At 45.4% G+C, this 14015-nt stretch overlaps 1 protein-coding gene across 1 annotated transcript; it reads right to left on the bottom strand.

The window, feature by feature from the left end:
• Nucleotides 1-251: 251 nt before the first annotated feature.
• LOC142699467 (uncharacterized) lies at nucleotides 252-13893 on the bottom strand. The gene is made up of 3 exons (XM_075848064.1): nucleotides 13726-13893; nucleotides 1098-1462; nucleotides 252-583 (listed from the first exon to the last, which is right to left on the bottom strand). The coding sequence occupies exons 1-3, from the start codon at nucleotides 13891-13893 to the stop codon at nucleotides 382-384; spliced, it is 735 nt and encodes a 244-aa protein (XP_075704179.1). The 3' UTR covers nucleotides 252-381.
• Between the last annotated feature and the right edge of the window lie 122 nt (nucleotides 13894-14015).

Consider the following 14015-nt stretch of genomic DNA (forward strand, 5'->3'; position numbering starts at 1 on the left):
GATTTATAATACAAAGTCTATTAAAAAGTTGCAGAATGTTTCAGTATGGCAGGACCACCCAATACGACTGGAGGAGCCCAATCTGCGCTGTGGAGAGGGAGCGCTGCAGTACTGATACACTGTCTGCTCTTTGAGCGTATCCCATCCGTATAGGGCAGACTTGATCAATGGACCTGGCAGGGACCGCTGGTGAACAATCACTTTTGGGGTGAACGTTGCAGCCTGATGATCTTCGGTCACGTTGGCTCGGCATTTCTTTAATGTGCACATTTAGATCCATCATACGATCGTCTCTCATTATAGTTCAGGACATGAGGACTCCTCTAAGACACGTAACCAGCAGAGCCAAGCCAAGAACCACACCGGACACATGACCCAATCCTACAAATCAGAGGACGTTTTCCATGAGTCTGGCAGCAGTGACCCGGATGTGGCCTCTGTTTTGGATTTAGTTCTGGAGGCGCAAACGACAAGATGCATTGAGGTCGGTGATTCCACGTCTCCCGCTAGATTCTTTACCAGAGAGAGGTGCACCGGTTGGTCGGCATCTGTAGGATCCAAATTGCAGCATTGTAAATAATTACTATACAAAAAATATGGTGAAATCCTGTTCCATGTAAAACCCCCTCAAAAAACAAGGGGGCACTCCCTCCGTCTGGAGAAAAAAAGGTTCAACCTGCAGAGGCGACAAGCCTTCTTTACTGTGAGAACGGTGAATCTATGGAATAGTCACCGCAGGAGCCGTCACAGCAGGGACAGTAGACACCGCAGGAGCCGTCACAGCAGGGACAGGAGACACCGCAGGAGCCGTCACAGCAGGGACAGTAGACACCGCAGGAGCTGGTCACAGCAGGGACAGTAGACACCGCAGGAGCAGTCACAGCAGGGACAGGAGACACCACAGGAGCCGTCACAGCAGGGACAGTAGACACCGCAGGAGCTGGTCACAGCAGGGACAGTAGATGGCTTTAAAAAAGGCTTAGATAATTTCCTAGAACAAAAAAATATTAGCTCCTATGTGTAGAAATTTTTTACTTCCCCTTTCCCATCCCTTGGTTGAACTTGATGGACATGTGTCTTTTTTCAACCGTACAAACTATGTAACTATGTAACTAAAATATTCAAAAGCGTCCACACCGCCGCAGCACGTCCCTGGCTTCCCCATGAAGGGACTGGAGCGCTTGGTCTGGTCGCTGTCTTTGTCCTGCAAACACTGCATCCTACAGCTGCTGCACAACACGGCGCACACGGCCTGGAACATGGACAAGTCTTTACTTATCACATGTAGGAAGTTTGGCTTCAGCAGCAGATATACCATGGGGTTGTAAAGAGTGGACGACTTGGCAAACATGGCTGCCAGGGCAAATGCTATAGGTGGCACATCCCTGGCATCACCAAAAGCTGCCAACATTGCATACGGTGTCCAAGCCAAGAGGAATCCAATGAAGACGGCAACGCTGAGCTGCAGAGACAAGAGGGAAATATACAACAAGCATCTGTTATATTATCGGTCGGACTCTTATGTCAAGTGCCATCAATATCTGTAGCGGCTGGATTCTTACATGCAGTGGAAAAATGTAAAGAAACTCCACTAAATAGATTCATTCTGTAACCTGCTGATCAGAGGTGGCCAGAAACCATAAGGGTCTATTCGCACGGACATCGGAAGTAAATTTCAGGAGGATTTCCTGACATCCACACGTCAAATGTATGTGAACGTATAGGTAAACAATGACATATGCCAACCATAGGCTTCTACTGTCAACACAAAAAAACATGGCTGCCTCTTATGGACTAGTTTAGTCTACAATGCTATTCCATTTACATAAGACTATGTATACCAACACAAAAAATGCTAATTGGACACTCGTGGCATCAGTCCGGTGAATGGGGCGGTGTATACATTCGGCTTATGCCCCAAGAAAATGGCAACATTGTCAAAGCAACAAATTCATAAACTCTGTCTCCAGTATGAAAAATAATGCAGAATCTAGAATCACTCGTTACAGCAAAATAAATTACCTTTAAATGTTCTACGCAGTACAGACATGGATCACTGGCGCTTTTTTCAGTTCTAATTACTTTTTGCTGAAATTCTAATGAGATCTGGATTGTAAGAAGCCATGTCCAGGGTCAGATCCTTTATGTGGCTTCTCATTATTAGATATGAGACTCTAACGGAGTGGACGCAGAACATGAGAAACACTCACCTACAATCATGAGGAGAATCATTGATCCTCAGTTACATCCTGTATAATACTCCAGAGCTGCACTCACTATTCTGCTGGAGTCACTATGTACATACATTACTTATCCTGTACTGATCCTGAGTTATATCCTGTATTATACTCCAGAGCTGCACTCACTATTCTGCTGGTGGAGTCACTGTGTACATACATTACCTTACTTATCCTGAGGTACATCCTGTATTATACTCCAGAGCTGCACTCCCTATTCTGCTGGTGGAGTCAGTGTATACACAGTGTTCCAAATTATTATGCACATTGGATTTAAGTGTCAAACATTTAATTATTAGTTTTTCAATGAAACTCATGGATGGTCTTGTGTCTTAGGGCTCTTTGGATCATTGTAATCAGTCTGACACCTGTGATAATTAGTTTGCCAGGCGTGCCCAATCAAAGGAAAACTACTTAAGAAGGACGTTCCACATTATTAAGGAGCCACAGGTTTCAAGAAATATGGGAAAGAAAAAGGATCTTTCTGCTGCCGAAAAGCGTGAAATAGTGCAATACCTTGGACAAGGTATGAAAACATTGGATATTTCAAGAAAACTTAAGCGTGATCATCGTACTGTGAAAAGATTTGTGGCTGATTCAGAGCACAGACGGGTTCGTTCAGATAAAGGCATAATGAGGAAGGTTTCTGCCAGACAAATTAATAGAATTAGGAGAGCAATGGCTAAAATGCCATTGCAAAGCAGCAAAGCGGTATTTGAAGCTGCTGGTGCCTCTGGAGTTCCGCGAACCTAAAGGTGTGGGATCCTCCAGAGGTTTGCAAGTGTGCATAAAGCTATTATTCGGCCACCCCTAAACAATGCTCACAAGCAGAAACGGTTGCAGTCGGCTCAGAAATACATGAAGACTAATTTTCAAACCGTGTTGTTTACTGATGAGTGTCGTGCAACCCTGGATGGTCCAGATGGATGGAGTAGTGAATGGTTGGTGAATGGCCACCATGTCCCAACCAGGCTGCGACGTCAGCAAGGAGGTGGCGGATGCATGTTTTGGGCTGGAATCATGGGGAGAGAGCTGGTAGGCCCCTTTAGGGTCCCGGACGGTGTGAAAATGACCTCTGCAAAGTATGTAGAGTTCATGACTGACCACTTTCTTCCGTGGTACAAAAAGAACCGTGCCTTCCGTAGAAAAATTATCTTCATGCATGACAATGCACCATCTCATGCTGCAAAGAATACCTCTGTGTCATTGGCTGCTATGGGCATAAAAGGACCCCCATGTTCCCCTGACCTCAACCCTATTGAGAACCTTTAGAGCATCCTCAACCAAAATATCTATGAGGGTGGGAGGCACTGGTAGGTGATATCAAAACAGAAGCTCTGGGAGGCGATTCTGACATCCTGCAAAGATATTCAAGCAGAAACTGTCCAAATACTAACAAATTCAATGGATGCAAGAATTGTGCAGGTGATATCAGAGAAGGGTCCTGTGTAACATGTAACTTGTCCTGTGCAGGTGATAGAGAAGGGTCCTGTGTAACATGTAACTTGTGCTGTGCAGGTGATATCAGAGAAGGGTCCTGTGTAACATGTAACTTGTGCTGTGCAGGTGATATCAGAGGAGGGTCCTGTGTAACATGTAACTTGTCCTGTGCAGGTGATATCAGAGAAGGGTCCTGTGTAACATGTAACTTGTGCTGTGCAGGTGATATCAGAGGAGGGTCCTGTGTAACATGTAACTTGTGCTGTGCAGGTGATATCAGAGAAGGGTCCTGTGTAACATGTAACTTGTGCTGTGCAGGTGATATCAGAGAAGGGTCCTGTGTAACATGTAACTTGTGCTGTGCAGGTGATATCAGAGAAGGGTCCTGTGTAACATGTAACTTGTCCTGTGCAGGTGATATCAGAGAAGGGTCCTGTGTAACATGTAACTTGTGCTGTGCAGGTGATATCAGAGAAGGGTCCTGTGTAACATGTAACTTGTGCTGTGCAGGTGATATCAGAGAAGGGTCCTGCGTAACATGTAACTTGTGCTGTGCAGGTGATATCAGAGAAGGGTCCTGCGTAACATGTAACTTGTGCTGTGCAGGTGATATCAGAGGAGGGTCCTGTGTAACATGTAACTTGTCCTGTGCAGGTGATATCAGAGGAGGGTCCTGTGTAACATGTAACTTGTGCTGTGCAGGTGATATCAGAGAAGGGTCCTGTGTAACATGTAACTTGTCCTGTGCAGGTGATATCAGAGAAGGGTCCTGTGTAACATGTAACTTGTCCTGTGCAGGTGATATCAGAGGAGGGTCCTGTGTAACATGTAACTTGTCCTGTGCAGGTGATATCAGAGAAGGGTCCTGTGTAACATGTAACTTGTGCTGTGCAGGTGATATCAGAGAAGGGTCCTGTGTGACATGTAACTTGTCCTGTGCAGGTGATATCAGAGAAGGGTCCTGTGTAACATGTAACTTGTGCTGTGCAGGTGATATCAGAGAAGGGTCCTGTGTGACATGTAACTTGTGCTGTGCAGGTGATATCAGAGAAGGGTTCTGTGTAACATGTAACTTGTCCTGTGCAGGTGATATCAGAGAAGGGTCCTGTGTAACATGTAACTTGTGCTGTGCAGGTGATATCAGAGAAGGGTCCTGTGTAACATGTAACTTGTCCTGTGCAGGTGATATCAGAGGAGGGTCCTGTGTAACATGTAACTTGTGCTGTGCAGGTGATATCAGAGAAGGGTCCTGTGTAACATGTAACTTGTGCTGTGCAGGTGATATCAGAGGAGGGTCCTGTGTAACATGTAACTTGTCCTGTGCAGGTGATATCAGAGGAGGGTCCTGTGTAACATGTAACTTGTGCTGTGGTGATATCAGAGAAGGGTCCTGTGTAACATGTAACTTGTGCTGTGCAGGTGATATCAGAGAAGGGTCCTGTGTAACATGTAACTTGTGCTGTGCAGGTGATATCAGAGAAGGGTCCTGTGTAACATGTAACTTGTGCTGTGCAGGTGATATCAGAGGAGGGTCCTGTGTAACATGTAACTTGTCCTGTGCAGGTGATATCAGAGGAGGGTCCTGTGTAACATGTAACTTGTCCTGTGCAGGTGATATCAGAGAAGGGTCCTGTGTAACATGTAACTTGTGCTGTGCAGGTGATATCAGAGGAGGGTCCTGTGTAACATGTAACTTGTCCTGTGCAGGTGATATCAGAGGAGGGTCCTGTGTAACATGTAACTTGTCCTGTGCAGGTGATATCAGAGAAGGGTCCTGTGTAACATGTAACTTGTGCTGTGCAGGTGATATCAGAGGAGGGTCCTGTGTAACATGTAACTTGTGCTGTGCAGGTGATATCAGAGAAGGGTCCTGTGTAACATGTAACTTGTGCTGTGCAGGTGATATCAGAGAAGGGTCCTGTGTAACATGTAACTTGTGCTGTGCAGGTGATATCAGAGAAGGGTCCTGTGTAACATGTAACTTGTCCTGTGCAGGTGATATCAGAGAAGGGTCCTGTGTAACATGTAACTTGTGCTGTGCAGGTGATATCAGAGAAGGGTCCTGTGTAACATGTAACTTGTGCTGTGCAGGTGATATCAGAGAAGGGTCCTGCGTAACATGTAACTTGTGCTGTGCAGGTGATATCAGAGAAGGGTCCTGCGTAACATGTAACTTGTGCTGTGCAGGTGATATCAGAGGAGGGTCCTGTGTAACATGTAACTTGTCCTGTGCAGGTGATATCAGAGGAGGGTCCTGTGTAACATGTAACTTGTGCTGTGCAGGTGATATCAGAGAAGGGTCCTGTGTAACATGTAACTTGTCCTGTGCAGGTGATATCAGAGAAGGGTCCTGTGTAACATGTAACTTGTCCTGTGCAGGTGATATCAGAGGAGGGTCCTGTGTAACATGTAACTTGTCCTGTGCAGGTGATATCAGAGAAGGGTCCTGTGTAACATGTAACTTGTGCTGTGCAGGTGATATCAGAGAAGGGTCCTGTGTGACATGTAACTTGTCCTGTGCAGGTGATATCAGAGAAGGGTCCTGTGTAACATGTAACTTGTGCTGTGCAGGTGATATCAGAGAAGGGTCCTGTGTGACATGTAACTTGTGCTGTGCAGGTGATATCAGAGAAGGGTTCTGTGTAACATGTAACTTGTCCTGTGCAGGTGATATCAGAGAAGGGTCCTGTGTAACATGTAACTTGTGCTGTGCAGGTGATATCAGAGAAGGGTCCTGTGTAACATGTAACTTGTCCTGTGCAGGTGATATCAGAGGAGGGTCCTGTGTAACATGTAACTTGTGCTGTGCAGGTGATATCAGAGAAGGGTCCTGTGTAACATGTAACTTGTGCTGTGCAGGTGATATCAGAGGAGGGTCCTGTGTAACATGTAACTTGTCCTGTGCAGGTGATATCAGAGGAGGGTCCTGTGTAACATGTAACTTGTGCTGTGGTGATATCAGAGAAGGGTCCTGTGTAACATGTAACTTGTGCTGTGCAGGTGATATCAGAGAAGGGTCCTGTGTAACATGTAACTTGTGCTGTGCAGGTGATATCAGAGAAGGGTCCTGTGTAACATGTAACTTGTGCTGTGCAGGTGATATCAGAGGAGGGTCCTGTGTAACATGTAACTTGTCCTGTGCAGGTGATATCAGAGGAGGGTCCTGTGTAACATGTAACTTGTCCTGTGCAGGTGATATCAGAGAAGGGTCCTGTGTAACATGTAACTTGTGCTGTGCAGGTGATATCAGAGGAGGGTCCTGTGTAACATGTAACTTGTCCTGTGCAGGTGATATCAGAGGAGGGTCCTGTGTAACATGTAACTTGTGCTGTGCAGGTGATATCAGAGGAGGGTCCTGTGTAACATGTAACTTGTGCTGTGCAGGTGATATCAGAGAAGGGTCCTGTGTGACATGTAACTTGTCCTGTGCAGGTGATATCAGAGAAGGGTCCTGTGTGACATGTAACTTGTGCTGTGCAGGTGATATCAGAGGAGGGTCCTGTGTAACATGTAACTTGTGCTGTGGTGATATCAGAGAAGGGTCCTGTGTAACATGTAACTTGTGCTGTGCAGGTGATATCAGAGAAGGGTCCTGTGTGACATGTAACTTGTGCTGTGCAGGTGATATCAGAGAAGGGTCCTGTGTAACATGTAACTTGTGCTGTGCAGGTGATATCAGAGGAGGGTCCTGTGTAACATGTAACTTGTGCTGTGCAGGTGATATCAGAGAAGGGTCCTGTGTAACATGTAACTTGTGCTGTGCAGGTGATATCAGAGAAGGGTCCTGTGTGACATGTAACTTGGCCTCGTAAGTTTCTTTTGATTGAAAGAGCTTTTGATGTCTGTAAATAGGACCTCCTGATGCTGCAAATTCAACAAATGACCATTTTAGTCTCTTTACAACCTTTACAATGTTTTGATCTTTGTTGTGTATAATAATTAGAAACAAAAAAATCTGTTATCATTAGGAGATTTGTTCAATAAAATTCTCATTATACTCCAACGGTTGATGCTGAAGATTATACTGACTGTCATTTGCATCGACTATTTAGGAAAGTCAGCGAAAAATAACATTTGCATAACAATTTGGAATGCGGTGTAGATATAATTTTAAAAGGCACAAGAAATAGGAAAGCAGCACTGCTCCAGTGGCTGGGAATCCCCCCAGGCTCAGGCTAAGAGCCATTGGTAATACAGCAAGCAAAAGAATTGAGGCAGTACTCCAGGCTTGACAAAAGATCTCATTAAGCTGGATCGAAACGTTGCCCGCCTGTGCGGTTATTAAACACATCACCGTTGTCATCCACTACTTTGAAGTGCTGCCTCAATTCTTTCGCTTGAGAGATGGTGTGTGTGTGTATATATATCACACTTTTTTTATTGCATTGTATCTCTCATATGACATTAGATTTTATTCTGTACTCTCTAGGTCGTGCACCTATTTGAATTCTCTCTTGTACTTATTTAGGTATTTTTACTTCTATTGAGACCAGTGATTTTACCAACTTGGTATTTAGCCGCTGACCCCATGTTCATACCGGCCAGCGGATCACAGTCCACCTGCGCACAGACAGTCTTTGGCGCTATTACGGAGCAGCTTCTGCGACACACTGTCCCATCTGTGGCCCCTATGACCCTATTTTAAGTACAATTCGCTCTGTACGTTTAGACATTTTTACATCTATTATCTTATCCGGTATTTATAAACCATAGTCTATCAGTCCACCAGACCCACTAACATTGGTGGAGCGTCTTCATCACCATGACCAGCAGTGCGTGATATTAGTGACCTCTTTATTAGTGCAGTTTGTGACATTACTGGTTTATCCACTATTTAACCCGACCACAGGGAATCTGCCTTTATAGCAGGGCATCCTATTGCCATGGCGATCAGCCCTATCTGGTCATTAATACTCACTATACTATACATGGACACTAACAGCTCTAAGGCCTCATGCACACTACCGTATTTTAATGTATCCCAAAATACTGCCCAAATATACGGATTCGTATATAGAGGGATGTCCGTAAATAGGGTCCGTATTGCATCCGTAAAAAAAAGGGAGGACGCAAATATTGTAATCCGCACGTTGCGCAGCAATGCTGACGTAAATATGGACGGTTTACGGATGCACATCAGTAGCAGTCTGCATTTACGGAAGCTCCCATAGACTTCTAGTCCTTGCTGTAATTACTGACAAGAATAGGACGGGTTCTGTAATTTTTTCAGCACGGACACCGATCAGCAAAAATACAGGAAGGGGTCAATAGAAATGAATGGGTCCGTAATTACTGATGAAAAATACGGTCGCGTGCATGAATTCTCTGCCTCACCCCTGAGGCAAAGTCTATGCCCTTTAAAGTCATGAACAGCATTTTGACACCCAGCAATCCCCGATCACACCAACAGGCCGTCATCCAGTTGCGCAGAGCGTCCCGTTGCCATGGCAATCAACCCTGATCAAATTTTAATACTCACTACCCCGTGCTCCTGCGGTGTTCTTGTCATGCCAATGTGCCGGCTGTGAAACCACGCGCAGCTTCCCGTTGCATGGCAACCATTAGCGATCAGGTAGTGGCAGCCGCTGCCTCATACACAGACAGATGTAAGCAACAGAGTCGTCTGTCCTCAGTTTCCCTAAAATATCTGGCACAGAAAGTAATTCAAGGTGGCCCGTCTGTTCTACATGGAGCGCAGCCCCCCAGCCCCGATGTATAACATACCCAGCACCCGCTTACAGCCCGTGTCCCTGTGTTGTAGTATTTGGCCACTCGCTTTATACTTTACTTTGCAGAGACTTCCATCATTTAGAATCCCCGATGCAGCGTTTTGCTCATGTCCACATGGCTCTTTTTTGCTTGGTTTCTGCTCGGCCTTCATATTATGCACACACTGTCGTTTTATTCTCCGGGGTTGTCTCTTATGTAACCCTCTGCTGTCCAGTACACCCTAATCTGGTGACGTCATGTTTAACCCCGCTCCAACCGCTCGTCCTGCACGTTTCCATTGTAATAGTTCCTCACTCATGTAACGCGGAGTGTTCTTCCAAGTGAAGCCTGTCTAGCTGATCTGCCAAGCTGCGTTTACTTTATTCCGTAGCGCTGATATACCTGTAATTTTATTATCTTGTACTGCCAGTCCTGATCCGCAACAGGTCCAGCAGCAGCAAAAGTCCATTTGCACCAAACTACCCTTCACGTCAGGGTCTCCATGAGGAATTTCAGGGCCCCATACAGCCAAATTATCTGGGGGCCACCACCCATTAACGGTACTCCATCCAGCACCACATCACACTCTGTGTGTGATACATAAAAAAACAAAACACTACTACAAATGCTACAGAACCAGCTACCTATTTAGAGACAGGTGGGAGCTTCAGGAGCACATCATAAGGGTAGGAACACACTAGGTGGATATAATGCGTAAAACCACAGCGTATCCGCCTTGGTAGCCACAGGGAATTCCGCCAGAAAAACCTGCATCAAATAGTGGTGCAGTTTTTCGGGCGGCATGTATACTTACCCCGGCCATAGTGCCTCTCTTCTGAGCGTAGCCCGGCCTCCTGTGATGATACTGTAGTCCATGTGACCGCTGCAGCCTTCGTCTTGCTGTAGCAATCACATGGGATGAAACGTCCTGACAGGAGGCCGGGCTGCGCTCAGACTAGAGGATCGCCTTGTCTAGACTACGGCCGGGGTAAGTATAAACTTTTTCTCATTTGTGACTTTTAGTGGCAGGATGGCAGCATTTCCGCTGCAAAAGTCACAGCACTTTTTTGCAAATTTTAAATCCCCATTGAATTCAATGGGGAAAACCTGCTACAGAGAAGCGATTCAGCAGCATAAATGGACATTCTGCGGCTTAAAACAAAAAACCACCGCAGGTCAAGGGCGTTTTTTTGGGCAGATTCTTTTCTGCTGTGTGTGGATGAAATTTGTTCAAGTCTCATCCACTCTGCGGCTACTGGACTGCGCTGTGGATTTTCCGCAATTAAATTTGTTGCATAAAATCTGCAGTGTTCACGCCTAGCGTGTTCCTATTCTAACAAGGCCCAGTTCACAGTATTCTGGCATTTATTTTGATGCTGAAACTGCGTTGGAATGTGCGCCAAAAAACTTCCTAAACCGCCTTACATTGATTTAATCTGAAATCAAAAGGAGCCATTCGCGGAGAAAAAAAAAAGTGCCATGTTCTTACTTGCAGTGGATCTGACCTCCCATTGACTTCAATGGGAGGCAGAAAAATAGTTTTTCACTGCAATTTTTGCAATCACTGCGGCCGAAAAACGCAAGAAAGTGCAGGCAGGTCAAAATCTGCTCAAAATTCCTTAAGGAGTTGAGGTAGATTTTTTTATTCTGTGTGAACAGGGCCTAATACTTATTCAGCACTTTACTTACGGTGTCAGAAGAGCTGCTGGCTCCCACTCCAGTCCTCGCTGTCCCACGACCAGTCCTTGTCAGGCAATGAATTTGGGCTCACAGGTCTTCCAGGTCGAGTCCTCTTCGCCCCAGAAAATGGTGGGGATTGGAGAACGCCCGCCGCCACTTTATAACTCTCCTTACGCAGCTACGCTATTATATTGACATGGGGGTCAGTAGAAGAGGGGGTGGGCAGGATGTATACCAACATGGGGGGGTGGGGTGGCGGCCCACGACTTTACTTTGGTGAAAAGAACGGGCCCTAGTGGGGCCTGTTATTTCTACCAAAGGCAAGCCGGTTGGGCAGGAAGGCTGTAGTAAGTGGCGGCAGTAGCAGCTGGTGGGCCCCCTTTGTTAGGTTTGTTCTAAGCCCCTTACAGCAGTACCGCTAGTACTGCCCTGATGGCGGCCAAGCTTCACGTTACGGTGTCTGGCCGACACAATCTCCCTAGGTGAGCGCACACATCGCCTCTGCACTTTATTCTTTTCTACATACTATTACGCCTTGGGGCGCTGTTTCTGTTTTAGTCCCTCAATAGTCACGTGGCGACCTCCATGGCGTGTGCAGGCGGCGGATCCAGCACAAGACACAATCCGTTAAAACGTAGCAATTCATCAGATACAACAAAGTATAACAGCAGCCACATTACCAAAACTTGAGGGAGAGGCAAATCCATAATGAAGACGCCCTCCACCCAGATCAAGTGTCAGAGAATCCCAGACATCCGTAAAGAGAAAATAGAAAGCCGATTGATACCTGGTAAATAATAATCATGAGAAGCGGTTAACGATAAGAGTTAAACTTATTTATACCCCTGAGACTCCGCGTCTCCATGACAACACAAAGTTACTTAACCACCGCGCAAAACAGAGGAAAACTATGGAGATAACCAGTATGGGCTATAGTCAAATCTCCTGTTTCAATTCCTCAACATTTCAAAAATCTCTGCTTGCAGTCAGTGAATGTAAAAGTTCTTGTTTACATTCAAAGGCTACTAACCTGGGCACAAGAAGTGGAGATCATTGTATCCAGTCAATGCTGTTAGGTAAATGCATCATCAACAGCTACACAAGTCTCCTAGTTGGTAGTTTGCTACAATGTATCAGTCTGGAGTACAGGCAGTTTAGCTCACATTGCTTAGACAGAATGCAATAGTATTCACTTCAGCTGAGAGCAGGACTAGGTCTAAATGTCATTATTCACGGACTGCAGGCGGAAAGTTTGAAAGCGGGTGCATAATTGAAACACTGTATATTAAAACATTACATACTTTTCAATTTGGATAAACCCCCATTAATCTGCTTGGTAATAGATATAGGGAGCAAGGAATGCATGACTACATAGAGGGGTATTCCCATATTATAATCTGGAGGTCCGGACTGCACGCTGCACAGCAACACTTATTTTAGGCTACTAAAGAGGGTTCTTGCGTTCCTTTTTCATGCCAAGTAGGCCTGAACGTTTTTCTGTGTTTCCAGGGGAGTAGCTCTGTACATATGGTAAAGCAGCACACGGCGGCTGTACACCAGTCCTTAAAGAGATTGTCCAGGCAAATTAAAAAAAAATTGTCGCACCCAATTTGGAAATTCTGGGTAATAGAGGGGGGGTCCTCTGTTCAGGATCCTCATCTCTTGGCCAGATTGGAGAGCGGTTATATAGATAGTCCGTCTCTCTCTCTGGAGGGAGGACCTGTCCTATATTACACAGACAACACATGGATATGAATGGACACTGTATACTTTTTCTCCTGTGGTGGCGCTGCAGGGAAACTGAGCACTTACTGCCAAGTTTCTCCATCAATCACAGCTGATTGCTGCAGGTCCCAGCAGAGAAGACATTGTGATCTGCCGATTGTCATGGGACCCTTCTAATAAGTAAAGATTATCCAAAGCTGAGGAACCCTTTTAAAGCTATTAATGCAGATTACAGAACACCCTACGGGTGCAGGGCTCGTTACAGTGTATTAGAACTCCGTTTAGTAATAAACCTTAAAAATTGTGTTGGACATAATATCTAGAGGCTGAAGACCGGGCCTAAAAAATTTAAATGTATCCAATCACTGACAACAAGCAGAGGAGATGTTCTATTGGTGAGGAATTGAAAAAGTATTTGACAAAGTTTCAGAACTTTATACAAGGATTAAGATGTTGTCATAACACTGGACATTGGGCCTTTATTAGGGTGAGCATGAAGTACAACTTTACATACAATTTGGAAACCGGAGCAGATTATTAGAAATATTGTAATTCATAAGTTCATCAGCAAATATGAGGCGACGTGGAGCGCAATGTAGCGGAAGCACCGCAATGGCAAATGCATCAGGCTCTAGGAATATGTGAAGTCACAGATAGTTGTCCCTCCCAAAAGGCAACTTTTAGAAGCTAAAACTTTAGCCAAACTTTTTTTTTTCTTTGCATATTGTATTGTACTGCGTCAATAATGAAGACGTGTCTTTGGCCAGATAATAGCGGGCTGTTCACTTTACACAATCCCCTATAAAGGGGTCAGAGATAATGGTGTTCCCCAGATAACCAGAACAGAAATAACCGTTCAATATGCAAATACAGTATAACACATTTCTAAAATCAACAAATCTTACCTGTCCGGCCTGTAATATACTCCATTTACCTGCCTGGTGCCGTTTCTGTTAGTCATTGTAGCCGCGCTGAGTTCTGGGGGTTCGAGGCTTAATAACTCTTCTTTGCTTGGTTTGTCTCCCCCTAGTGGCTGTACGCAGTTGAAATGCAGCTGACGTTTTGGCTCCTGTTCAGATGAACCGTTGCGTTCCAACTGCATATGGATTTAACGTGCAGACTAAAAGGGTTAAAAAGTAGGCTGCGACTTGGCAAGCATCCACACACACACAGATAAAACACCCATATGTACATCCTCGCTTCTATCGAGGGTCCCCTCCTCTG

This window comes from Rhinoderma darwinii, unplaced genomic scaffold, assembly GCF_050947455.1.
Source record: "Rhinoderma darwinii isolate aRhiDar2 unplaced genomic scaffold, aRhiDar2.hap1 Scaffold_1588, whole genome shotgun sequence".
NCBI lineage: Eukaryota > Metazoa > Chordata > Amphibia > Anura > Rhinodermatidae > Rhinoderma > Rhinoderma darwinii.